Raw genomic sequence first — 27,173 nt, 5'->3', positions numbered from 1 at the left:
GTGAAAAGAGATTAAATATGGATGTGAAAATAAAGAGTTGTTATTCCTAAGGAAACTAAACTTCACATATTGAAAAGATTTGATAAATATTTCTGTGAAATTTGGTAGAAATATAACTAAAACCTGGGAAAAATTATAAAGATTGAGGATTTGGCACTAAGTTTGCTTTGCAAAAACCTAAGTACTTTCTCTACTTTAAAGAACATGAAACTAGAAATTGCAGATACTGCTTTATACGTTTGGTTTGAAGCAGCACTGAGTCAGCAAAATCATATCCAGAGAAAAGACCTTGACCTTACATCAAAAGAGTGGTGAATAAATATACATTTATAAATTTTAAGCTGAAATAATATATTTATAGAGTATGTATTATTTTTATGATTCCAACCTTGCTTTAAATGATTTTTGATTAACCTCACTGATTACTGTCCCCAATTGCGTTACATTTGAGAGTCTTCCCATAATACCTAAGACTTACCCTGATTTTCAGATTTAACATGATATTTATTCTAGTAAATAAGCTGGGATGCCATGTTTCATGATCTGCCCAAAGCCAACTCCTTACTTTCCCTTAAGGAAAGGAACTTGCAACCCGCTGCTCCACTTGTTTCAAAACCAGGTTTCCTTCCAGAAACAGAAGGATAGGGGGTCAAAAATTTAAGCCTGCCACTAGAAAAGAAGAAATTTCTTACAGGAACAGCAGCGAGGGCTACAGAATAAGTAAGTTTAAGGCAAATTCAGTAATAGGAAATTTTCATACTAGACGAAATTCTAATAGTCTTTACTTTTCTAACCATCAGGAGCTTGGAAGGAAGTTTTGTCTGCTTAAATACTATGCTTTGAAACATCATCATAATACATTTACTTATACATGACTGTGATTTCTGATGTTTGTGTGTCAGTATCCCAAACCGAATGACCTACTCTAACTCCAAGGTTTGTACCACGATCCACGACCCCTCTCATTTTTTTTTTAAATTTATTTTTTTGTGTGTATGTGAGGAGATCAGCCCTGTGCTAACATCTGCCAATCCTCCTCTTTTTTGCTGAGGAAGACGGGCCCTGGGCTAACATCCGTGCCACCTTCCTTATATGGGACGCCGCCACATCATCGCTTGCCAGGTGGTGCATCAGTGCACACCCAGGATCCAAACCGGCGAACCCCGGGCCCCCGCAGCAGAGCTCGAGCACTTAACCGCTTGCACCACCGGGCCGGCCCTCCCATGACCCCTCTCTTAACCCAGGCTCCCTCGTCTCTCGCTGGTCTCTGTTTGTGTGAGGAGTTCATTTCTCCCAAGGTCACCATTAAGACAGCAGGCTTCAGAGAAATAAATCTTAACAATGGGAGGAAGAGGTAAGCCCATTCAGCCACAGAGAGAACAAAGTCAGAATTTCAAGACTATCATTGCAAACAGCAGAACATTCTCTGCATAGAGGCCACATATAGCTTGATTATGGATTCTAAGCAATAATGATGGACCACAGCCCTATACCCAGGAAACTGGGAAGGAGAGAGTTGCCTCTCTTCTATCCTTAGGAAAGCAGATAAAGAATCTGATTTTCTGAAAGATTAGACCTTAATGAATGGATCCTTTTTCAGAACGAGGCATGAAAAAGAGGAACTTACTAAAGGTGTAAGAACATATGTGCTTTTGTGACTCTCTTCAGATATAATAATGTGAAAATAATCCCCTGGGATTAATTTTGCAATGAAATTTCCATATTGCAAAATTTTCTTTACGATAATTTAATACCCAGAAACGTAGAATTTTCATAACCTGTGGTCAAAAATCTTTTATTATCTAGTTATCATTACTATACATTCTTTAATGATTATACATTTTGTGACCTTACTTTTATTGTAGTCCCTCTATCACTTTCATATCCCTATTCCCTTCTGGATAATATAAGAACTATGTACTCCAGTCATCTCCTCAGCTATGACAAAAAAGGGATGTGATTAATAGGTACGACTTCATCATTTGATATAGAATAAAAAAGGAAACTTTCACTGTTGTATTTCCAAGATAAAAATTAGTATTATTTGATTTTTCGCTCTTCTTTCTTGGAAGTGAAATTCTAAGGTATCTATGAATTTATAGAAGATAACTATATAAAACCCTATTTTTCTCACCTGGCAAGCTTTTGCTATTATGTCTGATGGGGTATCTTGTGAAAACGCGGGTCTTAAAGCAGCTCCCACCTAGAAAAATAAATACAAGCATTTTATTTTTAAAGATAAGTAGTGAACATAAAGCTTCTTGTGTCTTTGGAGATGAAAACACAAAACACATATTTGTTCCCTTCCTTTTTATCACATCTCCCTTAGCTCTCTTTTCTGTTACAGTGAACTCAACCAAACCATTTTTCTTTCCCTTTCCAGGAGGTTATCATTATTAAATCTGTATGAATGCTATACCAAATAGGCAATTCATCTTGCTTCTTTTTTCCTTTGTTTTTGTTTAATAGTAAACAAGATTTTCTGAAAAAGTCACATGTTCCCAGAGATAACAGAAAACTGTTATTCTTTTTTTTTTTTTTTTTTTTTTTTTTTTTTGTGAGGAGATCAGCCCTGAGCTAACATCCGCCAATCCTCCTCTTTTTTTTTTTTTTTTGCTGAGGAAGACGGCCCTGGGCTAACATCAGTGCCCATCTTCCTCCACTTTATATGGGACGCCGCCACAGCATGGCTTACCAAGCAGTACTTCGGTGCGCGCCCGGGATCCGAACCAGCGAACCCCGGGCCGCCGCAGCGGAGCGCGCGCACCCAACCGCTTGCGCCACCGGGCCGGCCCCTGTTATTCTTTTTTTTTTTTCTGTCTGTATTCACATATTTCTAACAGTATTTACTTCATGGGTTGAAATCTCATTTAATTCAATCAATTCCTTTAAATAACTGAGTAGTACTAAAAATTCTCACAGTCACTAAAAGACCTGAGAGATCATTTCACCTCAAAAAGAGATGCTTTAAAAGAACGTTGCTCAAGAAACATTAATTCGTGTACTGTTGTTATAGTAATAAGTTACAGTAATAGTTAAAGTAGTATGTGAAGGCATATGAGCTGTAGTTTTAACAAGCCAACATCAGTCATAAATTCTTAGATAGATTTAATATGTACGAGCTAAATAAGGCATTATTTATGTAGTCAATTCCTAACTTGAGACTTCTTCCTTTACAGTGGAGACTCAGTCACTAAGGCTGACACATCAACAGCATTTGGAAATGGATCAAGAGTCCCTCTCTGTGACTCACGGCAACTAATTACAGTACTAGTATTGCAATAATCAGCTAATCGCTGGTACTGGATCCTGTACTGAAGACGAAAGAGAATCTACTACAAAAAGATTATTGAGTTGACTGATAAAAGTAGAATATGACAGATTATATGAAAATAGTAAATCAATTTCTGGAAGTTGATAACTTTTCTGTGTTTACGTAAGACAATGTTCTTGTCCTTTGGAAATACAGACTAAAGTGTTCAAGGGTAAAGGTGTATGATATAAATAATTTACTTTAAGTGGTTTAGGAAAAAATTTGTGTATGTGTGTAGAAAGAGAAAATCAATATTAAAGCAAATGAGGCAAAATTGACAATTGGCAAATATGGATAAAGGGCATAAGACAGCTTTTGTACTATTCCTCCAACGTTTCTGTAAGTTTGAAATTATTACTAAATAAAAAGTTAAAAATAGACCTGCATTCTGATAGGTTGGGTATTTGGGAGTAAATAATTGTATACAGGTTTTCTATAGCTAGCTGGGCTAGAAAGTATAACTTCTTCACCTGTACTTATGATGTAAAAAAATGGATTATAGGGGCTGGCCCAGCAGTGCAGCAGTTAAGTGTGTGCGCTCTGCTTTGGCAGCCTGGGGTTCGCGGGTTCGGATCCTGGGCGCGAACTGATACACCACTTGTCAAGCCATGCTGTGGCGGCGTCCCATATAAAGTAGAGGAAGATGGGCACCGATGTTAGCCTAGGGCCAATCTTCCTCAACAACAACAAAAAAAAATGAAGAGGAATGGCATCAGATGTTAGCTCAGGGCTGATCTTCCTCACACACACACACACACACACACACACACAATGGATTATACATTATTCACACTTTTATTTTGTGTATATTTGAGCATAGCTTTTAGATGAGGTGTGGTGTGTCTGGAGCCAAGATTTTGGCATAACCACAACAAAAAAAATGTTTATTCTTTCCTTCTTAACATAAGTTTTTTTGCCTTCACATAACCCACCATTACCAGGATTACATCTACTGTGGCTCATTTGAAGAACATAAATAAAGGTATAAATTTCAGGAGAAAAGTATATCTCTGTTTAGAATGAAATAAAAAAATATTTTGAAAGTATCTAATTCTTTCAGTGATATTTTTAACTGCTGTTATTAAAAGTTCACTTATCCTTCAGCATACAGGGGCAATTGCTTTTTATTTTTAAAAATGTTTTATCAAGTACTGACACATAAAAATAATGGTAGCCAGTCCACATTTGAATGTTCCTTTACCTTTTAAATAGCATGGCTAAATATCTAAACACAAGACTGGAACCCTAGGCTGGAGTTTCTATTCTAGTTTAATCACTAATATGCTATCACAACTTAAAAATAGTGACAAGTTTTTTATACCACGGTCATGCATCGCTTAATGACAGGGATACATTCTGAGAAATGTGTTGTTAGGTGATTTCATAGTTATGCGAATATCACAGAGTGCACTCATACAAACCTAGATGGTATAGCCTACCACATACCTAGGATACATGGTACTAATCTTATGGGACCACTGTTGTATACGTAACCTGTTGTTGACAGAAACGTCGTTATGCAGCGCATGACTGCATTTTTTCCAACTGTGGGTTGACTGAAGCTATGTAACAATGGGAGTAAAGATATGCAATCTACATGAATAAATAGGCTGCAGTTCCAAATACATTTCTCCAGAGCCTTCACTCCTTTAATGATCACTCAGATCAGTTTTAAATTTCTAAATAAACAGAATATCTCACATTAGCTTGATACTGCTCCAGAATCACATGACCTGGAAATTCTGGCTCAGGCACAGACGCAAACTTCTTGATAATGTCTTCAAGCGCTTGAAGCCCAGCCATCCGCAGCTGGTTACTATGATCAGTTGCAGCCATGAAAGCCATGCGAATCAGGTCAGAGAGATGAAGTACCAAGAGGTCATCTAAAAACAAAAATAGAAGGCAAAAAGGAAAACTTTTCCAAAAATAAGTGTAATAACATGAAAATATGGAATGAAATAAATTGCTTGTAAAGAGCACTTATGATCCACATAGTTCATTATGTTTAAAAACAACACAGATATATTTTCATGAAGCTTCCAATACCTGAAACTAATACAATATTGTATGTCAACTATACTTTAATAAAAAAATTATATAAAAATAAAATACAAAACTATTAAAAAGAAAGAAAGAAAGAAAGGAAGATTCCATATCATAGTCTCTCAAGAACATTGGTAAACCTTTACACAATACGAACATAGATGACATTATAGGATGTAAAATGACATTTTAAGCAAAATAACTGATTACCATAACTTTCCCCAAAGGAGTTTGTAATTCTTTTAGAACAGGGATTGGTGAGCTTTTTCTGTAAAGAACCAGATAGTAAATATTTTTGGCTTTGCTGGCCATATAATTTCTATCACAACTACTCAACTCTGCTGTTGTAGAATGAAAGTAATCATAGACCACGTGTATACAAACGGGTATGCTGTGCTCCAATAAAACTTTTATTTACAAAAACAGGCTGTGGACTGAATTTGGACTATAGGCTGTAGTTTTCAACCCCTACTCTGGAAAAAACTTTTATAAGGACAATATGTAGAAAAGGGAAATCTTTTTCCTTTTAGACTCAGAGTAAAGGCTGCCCTGGACCTGGCCTATCAAGACTTAAAAGCAAGTCTTGAAAGAATTCAAATGATACCAAGTAATTTAACTACATCCCAGAATGAAGTTGAACACTATTTCAAGGAATACAACAAAATCCAGCACTAATATCAAAAAGTTGCAATGCCTAGCATCTAATAAAAATTTACCAGAGATGTAAAGAAGCAGGAAAACATATCTCATAACAAGAAAAGAAAAAAAAAATCAGCGAATAAAAACAGGTCCAAAAATGAAAGAGATGATAGAATTAGCAGACAGGAACGTTAAAATAGCTATTATAAATATGTTGCCTATATTCAAGAAGGAAAAGGAAAGCATGAACATGATGAAGAGAGAAATAAAAGACAGAAAACCACAAATGAGACTTCTAGAGATAAAAAATAAAATAATCTGTAATGAAAAATACACTTGATAAGATTAATAGCAATTAGATACCAAAGAAGAAAAGACCAGTGAACTTAAAGTCATAGCAACAGAAATTATCTAAAGAATTTATCATGCTCAAGGATTCTGAAGTTCTTCAGGAGGCTTCAAGTCTCTCAAAGTCCTTTTGAAGCAGTAGCAATTCTGTGGCTCAGCCTGATCCCTAAACAACTTCTATTTGAACAGGTTTTTGTTACTATTGCTATTGTGAAGGTTGCAAGACAAGTGTCTTCCAATTTTTTCATGTGCTTACCTAAAATACCAATTTTAGAATCTTAAGTTTAAAAAAGGACATCTATTGGTTTGGGAGAAGGGAGCAAAGGAGACAGAAAAAACTTTTGGCTATGAGCCCCCAACCCTCACCTAAGAGAAGGCAAAAACACATCATCAATAAAAACTAGGTATAATAAACTATTGCCAGAATTTGGAAGGAAATTTCCAAGGCATGAGCAAGTGGATTAAAATGGGCCTATTCATATTATGCCAACCCAAAACTAAATAAAAACACCCATTATTCTTCCTGTATTCTCTGTCACCTCATTTACAATTTATATCAATCTACCAACCCAAAACTAGGCAATTGTTCCTGGTATAAAAGTGCTGTCGCTTTTCTACACAGTTTCTACCTCCAACTTTTCTCAAATCAACACCTCTATCTTTTTTCCAAATCCAAGGAGATAAATTTGGAGTGGGAAGGGGCACTGGGTAGAAACTCCAAAATGAGGAGAGAATTAGGGGGCTGTTAGAGGTTTAATACATTCTGGGAGGAGCAGTTCCCAACAACTAAAGCAGAGTAGATAGAAAGGGAGATGAGGACAATACAGGAAGAGCCTGGATAGCATATTCATTGGGTCTATAATTTTTCATACACCCTGCCATGACTGTTCAGAATGGCAGGCAGTGGGTGCTGGAAAGGATCCTGTTTCAATCCAGCAGAATAAAGCACATCAGATACTGGAATCTAGGTTGGGGAACTGTTATATCAGCTTACCAATCAGCTACCAGTGTGAAGTACCCAGTAAACAAAGAGAACATGGGCAACCCACCCATACACACTGGGAGAAAATTCCAAATATGGAGAGCACACTCCTCTTTCAAGGATATAAAAACAAATAAGCGTATGAAAAAAATACACCCAGGGAAAAGAAAGATTCTGAAGATTCAGAGAAAGAGCTAACCTCTGAAAACAATTTTCTATAAAAACCATAATAAAATTTAGAATATCATTTGTCATCTCAACAGGATGCAAAAAAATTAAAAACAGCTGCTATTGAATAAGAACAAAAAACCATAAAGAGCGAAAAGGATATGATATAATCGAGGTGGAAGAAATACAGAAAAATTAAAGGAAAACTAAAAACAGACTGAAGATCCACTATGGAAGCAGAAAACAGGAATACATTATCAATGATATAAAGGAAAAACTTGTGAGGATCTCTGAGAATGCAGGCAAAAGGACAGGACACAAATAATGAGAGAAAAAACGTTAAGAAATAGAAAGAAAGGAAAGCCAACCTAAGGCTCTCGACTACTCCTTAAATGTAATATGCACTTATACTTCCACGCCTTTACAAATTCTCTTATTGTCTCTGTTTATAATAAACCAGTGGGATAGGCAGAATAACGGTGCCCAAATACATCATCCCTAGAACCCATGAATACGTTACCTTATATGGCAAGAGGGACTTTGCAGAAGTGATTAAGGTGACGGACCCTGAAACGGGGAGATGATCCTAAATTTTCTATGCGGGCCCAATCTAATCACGTGAGTTCTTAAAAGCAGAGAACCTTTCCTGGCTGTAGTCAGAGAGAGATGTGATGACTGAATAAGGATCACAGAGAGATTCAACTCTGCTGGCTTTGAAGATAGACAGAGGGGGTCATGAGCCAAGCAATGTAGGTGGTATACAGAAGCTGGGAAAGAAAAGAAAATAGATTCCCCCCTAGAGCCTCCAGGAAGGAACACTGCCCTGCCAACACCTTGATTTTAGCCCACTGAGACTCATGTTGGACTTTCTGACCTATAGAACTAAAAGGTAATAAATTTGTGGTTTTTTTTTTTTTTGTTTTTTGTTTTTTTGTGAGGAGATCAGCCCTGAGCTAACATCCGCCAATCCTCCTCTTTTTTTGCGGAGGAAGACGGCCCTGGGCTAACATCTGTGCCCATCTTCCTCCACTTTATATGGGACGCCGCCACAGCATGGCTTACCAAGCAGTGCGTCGGTGCGCGCCCGGGATCCGAACCAGCGAACCCCGGGCCGCCGCAGCGGAGCGCGTGCACTTAACCGCTTGCGCCACCGGGCCGGCCCCAAATTTGTGTTTTTTTAAGCCACTCAAGTTGTGGTCATTTGTTATGCAGCAATAGGAAACTAACACAACCACCTTCTTTCACCTGAAAAAGTCTTTTTCTGCCTTTAAAACCCAGGTTCAAAATCATCTCTTCTGTAAAGTCTTCGCTCTTCAGGAAATGGATACTACTTGTTTATGTTCCGCAAGTATTCTATCATACCAGCATCGGGACATATCATAATCATTTGAGTGATAAGTCTGTCTGTCTGTCTTCTAGACTAGAAGTTCTTCAAGGGTATGGGCTATGTTTTTTTCTTCTTTGTACCTCCAATGTGCAGCAAAGAACAGGATGTGGTAAACATCTGACGAATAATGGCATGAATAAAGACACTGTACTCAGGACATATCGTGCTTTGCTAGTAACCCTATATTCAGATTCACGTTTTATACATGATGTAACATTGTTCTGCTTTACTTTTTGTTTGTTTGTGTTTTAATCCATTTGTGAGCTCTGCTGCTTCTTATACACAATAAAGTAAACTGAAAGGCATTTTTCAAGTACAGACTTCAACATTGTTAATATGTACAACTTGTCTTTAGATATTTAAAAAACGACAGGGTGATGAAGAGACAACAAAGTACAAGACAAAGAGTCTGATACTCTGCCACCTCTCTCAGCTTCTCTGGATCTCCTCATTTGTAAAATGAAGATATTGGACCTGATGCTCTCTTTGTAAATTTCCTGTACTATCTGATCCAGGGGCTATGTGGTATAAAAAGCTTACAAAAGATAAAAAACAGCGAGGGGTTTCAGCAATAAACAGTTTTACCTTTTCAAAAATACTTAATAGCATTTCTGAAATCTGAGAGTTTGAAATCTGTCATAGCATTCATGAATTCTGACATTCTCCATGGCTGGGGACGGCAAAACTCTATTTATACACCTTAAGGTTTTGTCATCTCTTTTACACTGAAATGCTAAAACTAGGACAATGTACTAAGAAAACCTAAGTTACTGCCATCATTACCCTTAGGATAAATTATTAAGAAATATATATTATCTATCTATCTATCTATCTATCTACCCATCCATCCATCCACCTTTGGACCACCTTTTTCACCTTATCTTCAAAATACGGATCAGAAGATGGGTGGTATGTATAGGGGACAGAAAACAAAGATAAAAGGCAAGGGAACTTGCAGTAAATGAAGGCACAGTTTAAAGCATGTTTAGCAGTAAAATGTATCAAACCTATAAAAATACTTTGGGGAAAGAAGTATTGACTTTAAATTTACTTGTAGGGTTTCGTAGTTTAGCAGAACGTGCCATGGCAAGATCAAAGTGAGCCTGGTCCGAATTCTCACACAAATGGATGATTCTACACAGGCAATCAGCAGCAAATACCCGAGTGGCCCAGCGAGGTGCCACAAAGGGCTTTGATTTATCTTCTTCGCCTAGTGTGGTAAACATGGTATCATCATCCATCTCATCCTTCTTTTCAGACTCTTCATCTTTTCCACTACTTAAAGGAGTTGCAGTACTCATATCTATAATAAAAATAAAAACATATTATAACCACCTCATATATAGCAAAATGATACTTTAGAAATGGCATTAATGTTAGAATATTTCTAATAAAAAAAAGAAAAAGACTAAATTCTCACTCCTTTGACAGTAGAATTGGCAAGCTTTTTAAAAAACATAATCAAAAACCAAGGAAAAGATAACAAAGTATTTTACATATTTCACTAGTTTTACATACTATATTGAACTACAGTGTAAACTGGGACTTGTATATATGAAAATTTAGTTTGAACTTAGTCATTTTCCAAAAACTAAAGAAAGATCACTAGTTTCTAATATAATTTAACCTGCAACATTTTTTACAGGAATTTATAGATTAAAAATTATTAGTATTCTTAAATATAATCTCAAATTTATACATATGTATCTATATATATATATCCATATATGTGCATATATATGCATATATATATCAGAAGTAAAATAATTTTCATTATTTTAAGAACATATTTTTTATATTAAATACATACCACTAGAAGCTGCTAGGACATCTTTACAAAGCATAAGCCAATGGGAAAGTTTTTCTACAGCCAGCGATGAAAGCATATGTCCCAAAGTATCATGAATATCAGAACATAATTTTCTGTCTGTCTCCCGGTCTAGCATTCCAAAAAGAAGTCCCTCAAGACCAGTTTCTGTTATATTAACGCCTCGGTGTCGGCAATGGATATCACTTCGAGAACTAACTCCAGGTGCAAAAGGATTGATATCTGAAAAGCAATTTTTACAAATGAACTTGTATAAGATTTTGTTGTACACTATAGGTAACAATTATGTGAAATACCAAGGCTTACATGTAAATTCACAATTGCAACAAAACAAGACTAGCTATACATACAATTTAACTATGGTTTCCAGTTTACATATCTTTAGGATTAGAATTTAACCTGACACAGGTAAAACTCTGATCTTTAAGATCGATTATTCTGAGGTATTTTAAACAAATCTCCAGGAAATATAAATATATATCTGATTCTAACAAAAAAAAAGTGTGAGAACAAGACATATTTCTAAATAGATTTAATTTAGTGGACCGAAAAAAAATTATTGCTATATTTGTTGGAAGAACAAATTGAAATTTATTCAGTCTTATAGTTCAGATTTTTAAAAATCTATAAAGCCAAAACATAAATTATAAATAGATTGTATCCTAAAAGCTCATTTAAAAATTGGGAAAATCCTTTCCAAGAAACATACAATATGATTTCACTTACATATGGAATCTGAAAAACAGAATGAACAAACATAACAAACCAGAAACAGATTCTCACATGCAGAGAACAAACTAGGGGTTGCCATGGGGTTGGGGGGGTGGTGAGGCAATGGGTGAAACAGGTGAAGGGGATCAAGAGGTAAAAACTTCCAGTTATAAAATAAATAAGTCATGGGGATATAATGGACAGCATAGGGAACACAGTCAATAATATTGTAATAAGGTTGTATGGTGGCAGACGGTAACTAGACTTAGTGTGATGATCATTTTGTAGTGTATAAAAATATCAAATGACTATGTTGTACACCTGAAACTAATATGATATGGTATGTCAATTATACGTCAATAAAAAACTTTTTTAAATTAAAAAAACAATCAAAAAATTGTTAAAAAAGAGTAGTTAAATTTCTTGCTTGATCCAAAAATCTTTTTATTCTCATAAACAGCAGAAGTAGTACAACAGGCAGCCTGAAGGATGAATACTGTCCGGCTCTCGGAATTCTAAAGCGCTCTGAACCTTGAAGGGAGTGAGACAGAGAGACGCAGGCTGAAAGTGGCTCTTTTTGCCGACTCACTGCAAAGACAGAATAAGGGTCGGTTTGCAGAAAATAGCCACAGTGAGGGGAATTCAAAGACAGTAGGAAAAGTCAAAAGAAAATGTTCCAAGGAAAGAGAACATTAGGGAGAGATGAGGCACAGAGGCCTATTTTTCACTTAGCAGTATGTAGTGAATATTTTCCCATATCAGGAATTATACTTCTACAACATGGATTTTCATGACTACAGAGCAACTCACTGAATTAAGAGAACATTAACTGGTAAACCATTGAGGATAAATTCCTAAAAAGGGAATTACTAGGTCCAAGGGTAAGCACATTTTGAAAACTTTGGGGATATACTGACAAAAAGTCCTCCAGAAAACTGGTATGACTTTACATTTCTACCAGCAGTATAAGAAATTTCTCTTCTATTCATACCTGTTTCAACACTGGTTGTAATCATTATTTTTAATATTGCTCAGTTTTATAGAAGAAAAACGCTATCTTATGATTGTATTAACCTGCAATTATTTAATCACTGGAGGTTAAAAATATTTCATACACTGATATTTCTTTTATAAAACACCTGTTTCACATGCGCTGGTGATTTTTACAGATGCAGAAGAGAGTCAACACAGCAGCCTGAGACTACCCTAGGAAGGCCTGATATTAAGGTTAGCCCTTGTGTAGCCTCTGGGAAGTGGGTTTCAGGAGGGTTCCCACCATTTCCTGATAAAAGTGACTCACTGTGCCTAAAGCGTATCAACAATTTGGTTTATGCTGAACATCGGCTTCTCTTCTGAGCGTCTGAACTTTGGGTACACGCCAGGCAGACCGTGCCTATTGACCAGCCCCCCATAAAAACTGCGGGCACTGAATCTTCAACAAGGTTCCCTGGTAGACCGCATTTCACGTGTTGTCACAACTCATTGCTGGGGAATCAAGCACACCTTGTGTGGCTTCTTGGGGTGTGAACTCTTGGAAGCCTGTACCTGGTTTGCTCTGGACTTCACCCCAGGCACCTTTTCCCTTTGCTCATTTTGCTTTGTATCCTTTTGCTGTAATAAACCGTAGCCATAAGCATGACTATATGATGAGTCCTTCTAGTGAATCATCCAACTTGAGACACTGACACACTAATTTGCAAAAGCTTTAAAAACATTAAAATATAAATACACACACTTTAATAAATATAATAAATTAATAATATGAAAAAAGTGTGTTTTGCAAATATTCTTCCCTCTCTTAGTTTGTCTTTCAATTTTGATTATGGTGACGACATGTAGAAGTTTTGAAATTTTATATGTATTCAGGAGAATTCTGTAATTACTCCAGGTGCTATGTTTTCTCTCCAAAAAGCAATGCTTACCGTTGGACTTTGATAATAAACTTCTTTTACATTCTACAATACAGTATGTTTGTTAATAGAGCTCTTACTATACTATGCTAAAATTGAAGTTTTGGTATCTTGCTTCTTAGTACCCAAGCAACTTCTATGCATTAGAAAGCTCTTATAAGTAAAACTTCTCTCTCACAATAGGGGAAATATCTGTCAAGCTCTGAAAAAGTTTCCACAGCACCTATCCCTGAACACCAGAAGATCCACTACGAATTCAAGCTATACTTAGAACCCTCCCAAAAAAGCAAAAAGAACTGAAGAAAGTAGAGATCTACCTTTAGCCACCCAAACATCTACTGACACTTCATAGTTTTATTGGTTACTTTGGGCTTCCCTTTCTAGAGGAAAAGTTATATCACAAAAAGTTAACTACTTGTCAAAGACTGGAAGCTTTCAGGTAGCCCCAAAATAGATAATGTCTCTTTTCAGAAGTCTATTAGTGAGATAAGGCAATATCCCTAGAGTTAGCCATTCCTTTTATAGCCAAAATATCCTCAAGGGATGGCAGAAGTATCCTGATACTAAATGCTATTTATTTTTTTTTTTTTACACTACAAAACTTTTAACAAGGTAAAAATGTGAAATTACCAAGAAAACTATACTGGAATTTTTAAAGTGATAAATTTTATTTAAAAGAATAAGAATATTGACCATATTTCAATACAAAATGTTATTTAATGAGTAATATTCATTTGCAACGTTAGAGAATTTAAACAAAAAGAATAATGACAGATAACGTAACTTACTGGCACCACTGCTCTCTTTGTCCCCTGCATTTTTGGCTAGGCTCATGGCATATTCACATACTTCAGCTGCTTCTCTTTGTGCAAGCTGTCGGAGACACGCCACAGCTGCTCGTCGAAGTAACAAATGGGAACTACATAAGTGAACCTGTAAACCATAACAATTTTAGATAATTTTTTAAAAAAAGCTGTAATCTCACTGGCCTAATGAATATATATTAAAACCGTACTGTGAAGAGGCTCTTCGTTTAATAACCTCAGTGGTTAAATAGCCAAATAATGGCCTTTTGGAAAAATAATAATACCAATAAAATACATAAAGAATATTTTAGTAGCCAAAATAACTGTCCCAAGACTTGGGCACTAAAAGTCATACTATATACCGAGATGAAAATCCAGAAGAATCTTTTGCACGTCTTATTTTACACATGGTCCTACTAAACTTTGCCATGCAGAATATTTTCAGTGCAGAGAGATTAAATGTAGTGAATGAAAAGTTAGGGGGTAGAGCACACAGCAAGAACTGAAAGCAAAGGAGGATATTTATCAAAATAAAAAAAATAAAATCAAGCAAACATAAACACCTAAAAAGAATTGGAAAATGAAGCCTTTTGATATAGAATTTTTTTTAATCTCAGAAGTTCCTAAAAGAATCAATATAGTACATTCTAATATGTGAAGTAAAGTATAAGATGCAGCATAGCATAACGATTAAGAGCTCTGGCTCCAGTTGCCAGACTGGGTTTGAAACCTGGCTCTGTCATTTACTCCTGTGTGATGTCAGACAAGTTACTTAACCTCTCTGTGCCTTATCTGCCCATATGTAAAATGGGGATAGTAATTATTCACAGGAATATAGTGAAAATAAAACAAGTTAATACAAGTATTTTGCTTAGAACAGTGGCTGACACATGGTAATTGCTTAATAAATATTAGCTATTATCAGTATTACTATAAATCTGATTTATCAAGAAAATATTATGTTCCACATGCTGCTTTTTAAGCAAGGAAGTAATACACTTTAGAAAGAATCCCATCTAGAAATGATGAAAGGGGGAATGATTATGTGAAATACATTACCTCTTCACAATGCTAGTGTATTTTTATATATTATACTATATATAATATTATTAATATAGCATTTGTAACTCAAGATATATTTGCATAAAATTCATAGCCCATGAAATTTATACCAAGTATTAAAAAAACAAAATATAACTGAGGGGAGAAAATCTGACAGATTTTTTTCAACAAAATGTTTTATTCACTTCTCTTCCTGAAAATAAAGACTTTTTGGAACTTTCAAACATCCTATAATTAGAAAGCTTACACATGGTCATGTGAGATAGGAAGGACAAATCACTTAGGCTCTCAAAGTTTTTGCCTTTTTATCTGTACAATGGAGACAATGTCCACCCTGCTTATCTTATACAATTGTGGAAAAAATCAAATGATCAAATAGATACGAAGCAAAACACTATAAAAACTTAATTTAATTAAAATTAAATAGAATTGTAGCTAAGAAAATACACTTGAGCCAGCCCTGGCGGCCTCATGGTTAAAGTTTGGTGCGCTCTGCTTTGGTGGCCTGGGTTCAGTTCCCAGGTGCAGAACCACACCACTCGTCTGTGAATAGCCATGCTGTGGTGGCGGCTCACACAGAAGAACTAGAAGGACTTACAACTAGAATATACAACTATGTCCTGGGGCTTTGGGGAGGGAAAAAAAAAGAGAGAGAGGAAGATTGGCAACAGATGTTAGCTCAGGGCGACTCTTTCCCAGCAAAAAAGAAAGAAAGAAAGAAAATACACTCAACAAATGTTGACTGGTAGAGCCAAAGTGAAAGAAATAAAACATTTTACAGCTTTCAAAGTGTTTTCAAAAACTTCAATGATTCTTCTTTTTTTTTTAATTTTATTTATTTATTTACTTTTCCCCCAAAGCCCCAGTAGATAGTTGTATGTCATAGTTGCACATCCTTCTAGTTGCTGTATGTGGGACACGGCCTCAGCATGGCCAGAGAAGCAGTGCGTCGGTGCGCGCCCGGAATCCGAACCCGGGCCGCCAGCAGTGGAGCGCGCACACTTAACCGCTAAGCCACGGGGCCGGCCCACATTTCAATGATTCTGAGGCGTGCTTTTTTTCCCATTGTAATATCTCTGATATTAAAGATGCAAATTACAATTGAGCCGTCTTACAATCCCTGTAAACCAGGTAACAGTAATGATGTATTTGTTTTAAAATTTTTCATTGACACTTTCTGGTAAAATCCACAAAAGTTCAGGAATAAAACACACTAAATTTGATAAAAATATGTGGCTTCTTCACGTCCCTTCCTAGCCCTTTTAGAGATAACCACAATGTATAGTGACATCCATCACTATAGTTTGGTTTAGCCTGTTCTTGAACTTTATATGAATGGTACCATGTAGCATGTTCTCTTCTGTGTCTGGCTTCTTCTCAGCAACATGTCTGTGAGACTCATCCATGTGATTCCATGTAATGGTAGTTCATTCATTTTTATTGCTGCAGTATTCTATTGAATAGAATATCATTCTATTCATATATCACTCTTTATATATCTTCTCTGCTGATTGATGGACATTTTGGTTGTTTCTGTTTTTGGCTATTTTGAATAAGCCAGCAACGAACATTCCTGTACATGTCTTTCGGCATACATGTGCATGCATTTCTGTCAGGTATTTAATTTACTTAAGGGTGGAGCTGCTGAGTCACAGTGTACACATATATTCAACTTTTGTAGATTATGCCTGCTTGTTTTCCAGAGAAGCTTCTTTTTTTTTCTTACATTCCACAAACCTCAGGAACATTGTGCTGTCTGCTCCTACATTAGATCTCTGTCTTCTTATAAAAACCCGTTATTTTATACTTTATGTCATCTTGCTATCCCTTCTTGTGCTGACCATGTACTTACATCCTGGACAACTGGACACCCCTGCTCTGTCACTGGTCACTTGGGCATTCAGCTCAAGTCTTTCTCTCACTGACATCTCCTCCAATTATCCCAGATGACATAAATGCCTGTATGTGGAATAATTCTGTCAGGACAGGAGAATGAATAACTGTGGTCACATGGTATAAAAAGCAGTTGTTTAGGGGCCGGCCCCATGGTGTAGCAGTTAAGTCCACGTGCTCCGCTTCTGGCGGCCCAGGTTAGGATCCGGGGCATGCACTGAGGCACCATTTGTCAGGCCATGCTGTGGCGGCATCCCATATAAAGTGGAGAAAGATGGGCACAGATGTTAGCCCGGGGCCAGTGTTCCTCAGCAAAAAGAGGAGGATTGGCATGGATGTTAACTCAGGACTGATCTTCATCACAAAAAAAAAAAAAAGCAGTTGTTTGCCAGGAGAGAAATAATAATTCAGAGTGGTGGTTGTTCTTTCAAAAACACATTTTGAATAGTTCTATCATCATACACATTTTAATACTTCTATATCATTTAATAAAGATTACTATGGTGAAACTCACCTTTCATTACATCTGCTGAAAAAAATCACATTTCATTTGTATTAGGTATTACATATGACATCACATAATACGGTCATTGCTGATGGCAATGATTGAGTACAAATGAATATGAAATTTTTAAAAATCCATACTGATTTCACTAATTTGGATGAATCCATGTGTAGACTATTTTTCAGAGAATGTCAAAAGATGTGGTAATGGAGAAAGCATGAGGGGCTTTTGGCAATGTGGAAACAAGACAACCACTTGAATGGCCCTTTTTCTCATTGTTAGCCTGCCATGCCCTCTCCTTCTTACCAGCTGCCTGTAATCCCACTACTTAGTCTTTTGGAAGAGGCTTAGGAAAGTGTTCCAACATGTCTTGTAATAAAACCCTTGATGTTCTGCTAAGGAAGTCAGTCTGGAAGCATTATCTTGTGTTAACACAGGAAACTCATTGCATTCTCTGTGGCTTATTTACAACCTCCACTGAGATAAAGAAATTCATGGTATTATTTTCTCAGATCTTCTTAAATGTGTTCCATCTCATAAGGTCAACATCCATAGAAAGGAGGAAAATAGAAAGGAGAGAAAAATGGAGAGAGGAAACAGACAAAAAATGGAGAGACAACCTGAGGAGTGTGTCTCTGCGTGCTTATCATATCTGTCAGTTGTCTATTGCAGCTGCACCATGTAACAAGTTCCCCTTGTTCAGAGATGCCGTCTATGCCCTCAGAACTGGGGCATCAGACCACGACTTTTGGCAGGATGCTACATATCTCGCAGAATGCAATCTAGTGTATGCTATTAGTTGGTTATTTTCTTTGTGGATGTTCTTTGCAAACATTTCATGTGCATCTGGTTTTTGCCCTGTGGCACACTCAAACTCCTTGATGGTCTGGGACTGATTCAGTTCCCCCTGGTCTATGGTAAAACAGGAGAAAATCTTGCTGAGTAAAGGTAAATATACCACATAGATCTAGTATCTAATATCTTGGCCGTTCAGTTCCTTCTCCTCATCCTGGATACCCTTCTCCTCCCTTTACCTCAACAATATCCTCCCATGGTTACATCTATAGTGCCTTTCTTTCTCCCTAGATATCAGTGTCCTCCCGTTTTTACCTTCCTCCTTTATCCAAATGAGATTTCATAATCCAACATTTCAGCACTGTCTTGTTAACATCCTTATCTCCCTCATCCTGCCATCATTTAATCAAATCTGCTTGGCAAAGTCCAACTATGAATGTATCAACGTATCTCGTTGCTCAATACCTGCACCCAAGTTGTTTACAGGTACTGGAGAAAAATCTCACAACTAGGTAAACTGCTACCATCATAAATCACACAATGGAGCCAAAGAGGGTCATTGACCTCTACAGAACCCTCAGTACTACCACAGAACTCTTACATTTCTCCAGTTAGTTCAATCTCCCACATCCCATTCTCCTCAAACTTCTGGCCCTCTTCTTTGCTTCCTCATTCATGGGACCTGATCTTCCCTTTTACTTGATTAAGAAAGTTAAGTCATCAGATAATAACTCCCTCAACTTCCAGCCACCAAATCCATAAACCCATCTGTATCTACACTCATCCTCTCCTCCTTTCTTCATGTTGCACTGGAAGAGATATCCCCTTACATTTGCCCTAAAAACTCTATCCATTAGAAACTTTGGATGGTAACTATTCCCTCTCTGCCCTACACCTTGAACTCTTCCATCCTACCAGCTAAATCTCATCAGCATTTAAACACACTCACTTCTCACTACTGCAGGAGAAAAAGAGTGTCTGCTGACCCTATCGCTCCCTTGACCTATTGTCCTCTGTCCTCTCCTTTACATTCAAACTTCTGCAGAAGTTTCTGTTCATATTCTATCTCTAACCCAATGTATTTGGGCTTCCATTTGTACCACTCTACCAGATGAGCTCTTGCTAAGAACACCATGTGACAAAAGTCAAAGGACACATTATAGCTCTCATCTCACTTGATCTCTTGACCATATTTGATACAGCTGACCACTTCTCTACTCTATTTGGCTTCTGTGAACACCATAACCTCTATTTTTCCTTTAATCTCTCTAACTACTTCTTCATGTTTTTTTGCTGACTTTTTTTTTTCTCCTAAATTTTATATGCTGGGTTCCTCATTCAGCACTCTCTCTGGTGATCTCATCTACTCCTAGAATCTATTTTCCATCTAAATACTCATGCCTCCCAAATTTACCTCTCCAACCAGACTTCTCTTTTCTGAGTTCCAGACCCATGCACCTGACTGTCCAAATGTCTAAAACTGAATTCCTCCCAACCTTGTCCTACTCCAATGTTGCCAACCTTAGAAAATTACATTACTATGCTCAAGTCAGAAACCTGGGTCACATCCTTCTCCCTTTTTCCTACAGCCAATCAATCAAAAGATTCTATTGATCCTTCCTCCTAAATATCACTCAAATCCGTCAATTTTTCCCTATTCCCATTGCTACCAACTTAGAACAAGCCATTATCATCTCCCTCCTAGACCATCATAATTCTTACCCTGCAGAGTCCATTCTCCACTGTGCAGCAAAAATGAAACGTAAAAAGCACAAATCTGATCAGGTTACTCCCCTGTGGAACACCTCCTAATGGTTTCCCATTGCTGGTAGAATAAAGTCCAAAGTTTTAATATAGAAAGTCTGTGCGATCTGCCCCCTGGCTAACTGTCCAGCCTCACCTTGTGCCCCTGTGACCCACCTCCCCGTCTTCTCTCTCAGCCTTAACCACACTGACTCAATAGTTCCTTAAATTCATCATCCTTCCCATTTCAGCGCCTTTCACATATTTTTCCCTCTGTCCAAAAATGAATGCTGTCTACTCCAATATCATGCTCTTCTCCAAACTAACTCTTATTTATCCTGCAGTTGTTGTTAGTGCTGTCCAGTTGATTTCCACCCGGGTGGCCAGGTTCTTCTTCCTGGTCTCTCTTAGTCTGGAAGCTCCACGGAAACCTGTCCACCCTGGGTGACCCTGCTGCTATTTGAAATACGGGTGGTATAGCTTTCGGTATCATAGCAACACACAGCTGCCACAGTATGACAACCAACAGACGAGTGGTGTGGTTCGCTAACCAAGAAACGAACCCAGGCCAGAGGCGAGAGTGCCGAATCTTAACCACTAGACCCTAAGGGCTGGCATTTATCCTGCAGATCACACTTTAAATATCATTCTTTCAAGGAAATCTTTTCTGAATGTCTGGATTAGGATAGGCTCCCCTGTTCTGCTGTGTACATGCTCTCCTGTAGCCTTTTCTAGAACTTATCTTATTTGTAAATAATTATTGTTGCCCACGTTCCCCTGTAAACTATAAACTTCATTATGACAGAGGCTTCATCTTGTCTCATTACACATGTAATCCAGTACTCTGCACGGTGCCTGACAGATAGCAGGCTCTCAGTAAATATTTGTTGAGTGAATACATTAACGATTGTGATGATAGCAACAGCTCCTCAGAAGTTATTAATCAAGCTTTAGGACATAAAACTCTGAGCAGAAAAGATTAAAAATATGATGCATTCTTAGCCGAGAAATAAGCAGTTCATCAAAATATTTCTTACAAGGTCAAAAAGGAAAACCAGTGAATAGTCATGAAATGACTACTAAAGCTCAAACCCGAGAATTCAAAATCCAGGAAACTTACACTTTTTGTTTTGGTCTAGTTTGATCTTTTGGGAAACACATTTGGGGCTCCCTAAATAAACCAATGAATGAAACAGCTTTATACTCACACAAAGGCTAGGAACGAGACTAGATAGATTGACGTGTCGTGGTGCAAACATGTGAAGCTGCTGAAGGCAAGATATGGCAGCTGCCTGCACAAGAGAATCTGAATGGTCCTGGGTTATTGCACAACCCACCAAACAAGAAGAACGAATTGTGGAAATTGTTGCTCCATTCCCTAGTATCGAAATAGAAAATGTAAAATACAATTATTTCATTAGTATCACCAATAATATCTCTAGAAATAATTATCTTCTAAATAACCCCCCTTTTTTAAAAATAATTTTAGTTATTTATTTATTTCCCCCAAAGCCCCAGTAGATAGTTGTATGTCACAGCTGTACATCCTTCTAGTTGCTGTACGCGGGACGCGGCCTCAGCATGGCCAGAGAAGCGGTGCGTCGGTGCACACCCAGGATCCGTACCCAGGCCACCAGGAGCCGGGCGCGCGCACTTAACCGCTAAGCCACGGGGCCGGCCCTAAATAATCCCTCTTTCTGATTACTGTTCAGACTGTTTTGAAAACAAAAGTCTGCAAGGTCCATAGAAATTATTTCAAAACATGACTGCACAGGGATGAAAATAATACACCTCTCTTAGATTTAGCCAGATTTATATTTATTCTCTGATTAATTATACTGTTTTTAAACTCATCATTGTTTTATTTGAAAGAGCCAGAAAATTCTTCACTCTCTGGTTCTCTGTTTAACCAATATTATTACTTTTACCATACAATAACTTCAAATCCTATTTTCCTAATAAGATTAATGGCAACTTTTACAGAGACAGGAAAAATAAATTGTAGTATAATATACTATCTATATAAAAAAATAATTGCCAAATATAGGTGATTTAATATTTTTACCAATGTAAAATAAAATAATTTTATATACATATAAAGACCAAACAAGGAAATCATAGTCACTAAGAGTCACATCTAGTTTAAAACAAGTATTGCCTCATCAACATTGCATCAGAAAGCATCTGGTAAACACCTATGCTTAGTGAAAGGTGTATATTTATTCTCTCCATAACCTTACGATATTCACTGGAAGAAAGAACCCATTAATTTTCTCAAAGAGGACAGTGAGTCTAAGAAAGACATACGTCTAAATCACATATTTTTGAGTTCTTAGCATTCTTCCTTAAGATCTTTTCTTTTTTAAAAAAATATTTGCCTGAAAGGATGCAACAAGGCATAGTGGTTAAGAATGCAGGCAAAGGAAACTGATCTGGGCCTCATTTCTGATTCCAACCACTCACTCGCTATATATACATAAAACTCTGGAAAAGTTCTTAATTTCTCTCAGCCTCTGCGTTTCATCTGTAAAATGGAGAGATGTACCTATCTCAGGATTGTTGTCAGAATTAAACGAGATAATGTATATAAAAAGCTTAACTCATTGAAAGATTTAAAAAAATGGTAGGGGGAGAAAGGGAAAACTCTGAAAGTGACATATATTCAGGATAAATTCACAGTAATTTTCTGACTTGAGTGTTTAATTTATCCATTGGTAGAATTATTTCAGTGGTAAGAACATGAGCCTTAAGATCATAAATCTGCCATTCATCAGCTGAGTAACTCTAGGCAAGTTGCTTATCTTCTCTGAGCTTGCTTCCTCATAGAAAAATTAGATAGTCTTATCCACCTTATGGCAGTGGTTTTTCAAACTATGTTCCTGACCCTTAGAGTTTAAAAAGAAGTGAAGCAAGGGGCAGGCCTGGTGGCTTAGTGGTTAAGTTCGGTGTGCTCTGCTTCAGCAGCCCGGGTTCGGTTCCCAGGCAGGGACCTACACCACTCATCAGCCACGCTGTGGTGGTGACCCACGTACAAAACAGAGGAAGACTGGCACAGATGTTAGCTCACGGTGAATCTTCCTCAAGCAAAAAGAGGAAGGTTGGCACAGATGTTAGCTCAGGGCGAGTCTTCCTCAGCAAAAAACAAAATTAAAATTGAAAAAAAAAAAAGAAAAAGAAGCAAAACAAAAGTCCATGAACACAAGTGGATGGCACTCCAAGGCAAAGGAACTCCATTTTTATTTTTGTCTTCATGGGGCTCCAGGTAAAATTTCATTTAGAAATGTTTTTTCTGCTTAAAACTTCAAAAAACATGTCAGTCATAGGTTTGTTGTAGGGATTAAATAAAATAGCATATGTAAAAAGCAGAGTTCCAGAAGCATAGTACATAGTAATACATAGTAATTATTACTTTATTACAAAATTTCTTTAAGTAACATGATGGTGACATTCAGCAAACTGAAAGATAGTAATCTTCTGTCTAGTTCCTTTAAGATGAATTTACTTACCTTGTAGTTCAGGGCCAACAGTGGTTATTATCGCACCTAAGCATCTACCCAAACACTGATGAACTTCCGTATGTGAAGGTGGAACTGTCAACAGCAAGGTAAGAACTAGAGACAATGTTGGTTCCACATATCCACGATACATTGGGCCACTAGAATCCACTATCAAAGCAAGAGAATGAAGAGACCAAGTCTGGAACAAAACAAAATTTTACTGTAGTTTTAAGGAATAATTAGAGTATACTAAATTGATTTTTTAACTTAAATTTTATTAAATACTAACATCTTAGTTTTTAATCGCTAATCTAGAAATCAATTAAAATATATTCCTTAAGAAATAACAGGTAGCACGTAAGCTACCCAAGAGCCAATAACCAAAGCAACTGATGTACAAATGTTATGTTTAAATTTTCTCCACAGCATGGCTTTGAGCGTCAGAAAAAAATCTCAATGATGAACTCATTCTCTTCTATTATAATGGACATATATTACCCACTTCCAAAAGACAATGACTTAAGTGTTTGATTTAGTGGACATCGAATATAACTTTATTGCCTGTATTGTTGGAGTTTTCCCAAGAAACTAGCCTGAAATAAAACAATGATCATGACAATGTTCTGTACTCACATATATTTCCAGAGCAATGACATTCACACAACAGCTCTTCAAGTGCATCGAACCATTTCAGGCCCCTATTTATGTTTACTAAGCATAAAGCAACCTAACAGTATTTGTAAAACTAACCTCAGAGCAATATACTATAATCAGCACAGGCCTAAGAAAACAAAAAGTCATTTAAGATTCCCACATCCAGCTGTAGACTTACTTTTACTTCTGCTGTTGGCAGCTCTAAAGGAGAACTGTATCACTGGGCTGAGGACAGAGATCTCAATAGAGAGGTTTCCCAACTTGCCAACATAGTGGGAAAAAAATCCATACCTTAACTTCTACTACCTGTCAATCTACCCCAATCCTAGGGAACTCAGCAACCTGACTTGGACAGGTACATACAGAAACCACACCTACTGACAAGAGCTAGCAAAAAGTAACAGGGATACAGCAGCTTGCAGGAGAAAGACCACAGTATACATTCTGGAGGAAAAAAGTAAGGGAAGAAACAAAAAAGACTTTAATAAAACTATAATAAGGATTTTTAAGGCAATATAATTAAAGCACAAAGGAGATTCTAGAAGTGTCTTAAAAAAAAAAACAACCCACCAGGATTTATATTAAATATTCAGTAGAAAACTGGAAAAAAAGTAGTTATTGCTAAAAACTAAAATCATTATCTTGAAGATCAAATGGAAGATTATCCCTGTAACACAGAGTGAAAACATAAAAAAATAATGAGGAAAAAGACAAGAGACCTAATATATGAATAATAAGAGTTCCAGAAAGAGAAAAAGAAAAGATAAACTTATCCAAAACTTGATGAAATTTCTAAGCTTCAAGGATAAAGAGAAAAATTTTTACACACTGCCAAACCAAAATATAAGGTTACAGACACACATACATATTTCAGATGTTGCTTAGAAAAAGCAATGAAAAGATGGGGAATAAAGATAGCTGTGATGTCCATAAGTATCCATTAATTCAGAAGTTTATTAAATAAGTCATTGTTTTTTGGAAGTGTGAAAAATATTCATATATAAAAGAAGAAAATAAATGCATCATCGAAGTTTTATTTCTGGATACTCAAAGCCACAGTGCAGAGAAACTTTAAACACAGTATTCATACATCAGTTGCTTTGAAAATTGGCTTATATGTTATCTTTTATTTCCTAGAGAACATATTTGAGAGATTTTATAAATAATTGATTAAAATTTGCAATGGTAATATTTACTGAAATTTAACTTAAAAAAATATGAGCTGCCATTAGCCTCCAACGTGCAACATCAGAACACAGAAAATACTGAAACATTTATGAATAATGAAAGAAAAGGACTGTAAGCTAGGAATAGTGTGCTCAAGTAAAATATCATTCAAATGTGAAGGCAAAATAAAGCCTTTTTTTAGGGATGCAAGGATTCAAAAAGCATACCACTCAAGAACCCTTCCTAAGTTAATTATTGCTAGAGGAAGTTTTCCTATCAAATAAAAATAAGAACATAGATCTCAAGAAAAGAGTTGAGGATACAAAACAAAAAACATTACTGAACAATAAATCTCTAGTAATTATAGTTAAATACATGTAGATAATAATGCAACTGCAAAATATAATTTTTGAGTTAGGATTCTTAAAGCAGAAGAGACATTAGGAAAAACTTAAGAATAGCTACTGTACTATTCTTGTAGAGATATAAACTGAAATAGTAGTGCAGAGGGAATGTAACTGATCCAAATTATAGTAAAATGTCCTGTCATATAAAAAGAATCATGTAAAGTGGTCACTTAGAGGAGTTTGGTTTTAAGAAATTAAAGCAAGAAAGGGCTGAGAAAAAGATGAAGACAAAAGAAAGAAAACTAGGGGGGCCGGCCTAGTGGCACAAGCTGTTAAGTGCGCGTGCTCCGCTTCGGCAGCCCGGGGTTCACAGGTTCGGATCCCTGGCGCACACTGATGCACCGCTTGGTAAGCCATGCTGTGGCAGCGTCCCATATAAAGTAGAGGAAGATGCGCACAGATGTTACCTCAGGGCCACTCTTCCTCAAGAAAAAAGGGGAGGATTGGCATCGGATGTTAGCTCAGGGCTAGTCCTCCTCACAAAAAAAAAAAGAAAACTAACACCTACTCTTTGACATAAAAGAAAAAAGCAGCAACTTCTTGGGTAAAATAATTTTGTAACTGTGTTCTTTTCTTCCAGACTCGTGTGAAAACAACATTAAAAAAAAAGCAGTGTTGGGGCCGGCCCGTGGCGTAGCGGTTAAGCGCGTGCGCTCTGCTGCTGGCGGCCTGGGTTCGGATCCCGGGTGTGCACTGACGCACCGCTTGTCAGGCCATGCTGTGGCGGCGTCCCATATAAAGTAGAGGAAGATGGGCACGGATGTGAGTCCAGGGCCAGTCTTCCTCAGCAAAAAGAGGAGGATTGGCAGATGTTAGCTCAGGGCTGATCTTCCTCACAAAAAAAAAAGCAGCGTAGCACCTCTTAAGGGATAAGATTACTTGATTTTTGTTTCTCCCCTTTTGAGAATTTTGTGCTTTATACAGCTGGAAACCTTTACCAAGAAGTCAAACTGTAGACTAGAAGCCTCTGGTGGATTTAGTGTCTTTTATCTAATAAGGAAGGAACTCATTTACTAATAAACTAATGGCAGGCGGTAACGGCAATTGAACTTATCTCCTCCCAACTTCTAAGTCCCAATATGAAGCTGGCAAGTTGAATGCTGTTGGATTCATGTACTCTTAATATTCTTAGGTGCATCAGTGGGAAGTAGCAAATCAAGAGTATAGGATATTTCACACATGTGAAGCTCTTGCCTCTCATTGTAGTTATATCTAACTGTGTATAAAATGTTTAAGGAGAAACAAACAAAAAAATTCAATGAGTACACCTAAAGATTCAACCAAAGATCCTGGACCTGAGTTGGGGTATTAGAGA

General features: G+C 36.9%; 1 protein-coding gene across 4 annotated transcripts in view; it reads right to left on the bottom strand.

Moving 5' to 3' along the window:
- The window catches only part of HEATR5B (HEAT repeat containing 5B), a 101,517-nt gene that overhangs the window by 31,857 nt on the left and 42,487 nt on the right, over window positions 1-27,173 (bottom strand). For all 4 annotated transcript variants that reach the window (XM_058551426.1, XM_058551427.1, XM_058551428.1 and 1 more), the window contains exons 20-26: window positions 23,640-23,829; window positions 21,342-21,511; window positions 14,118-14,262; window positions 10,691-10,930; window positions 9,932-10,183; window positions 5,015-5,196; window positions 2,135-2,203 (exon numbers count right to left, since the gene is read on the bottom strand). In XM_058551426.1, coding sequence (XP_058407409.1) covers window positions 2,135-2,203; window positions 5,015-5,196; window positions 9,932-10,183; window positions 10,691-10,930; window positions 14,118-14,262; window positions 21,342-21,511; window positions 23,640-23,829 — 1,248 coding nt within the window. The remainder of the gene's footprint in view (window positions 1-2,134; window positions 2,204-5,014; window positions 5,197-9,931; window positions 10,184-10,690; window positions 10,931-14,117; window positions 14,263-21,341; window positions 21,512-23,639; window positions 23,830-27,173) is intronic.

This window comes from Diceros bicornis, chromosome 12, assembly GCF_020826845.1.
Source record: "Diceros bicornis minor isolate mBicDic1 chromosome 12, mDicBic1.mat.cur, whole genome shotgun sequence".
In the NCBI taxonomy this organism is placed as follows: domain Eukaryota; kingdom Metazoa; phylum Chordata; class Mammalia; order Perissodactyla; family Rhinocerotidae; genus Diceros; species Diceros bicornis.
This window is presented reverse-complemented; position numbering and strand designations above follow the sequence as displayed.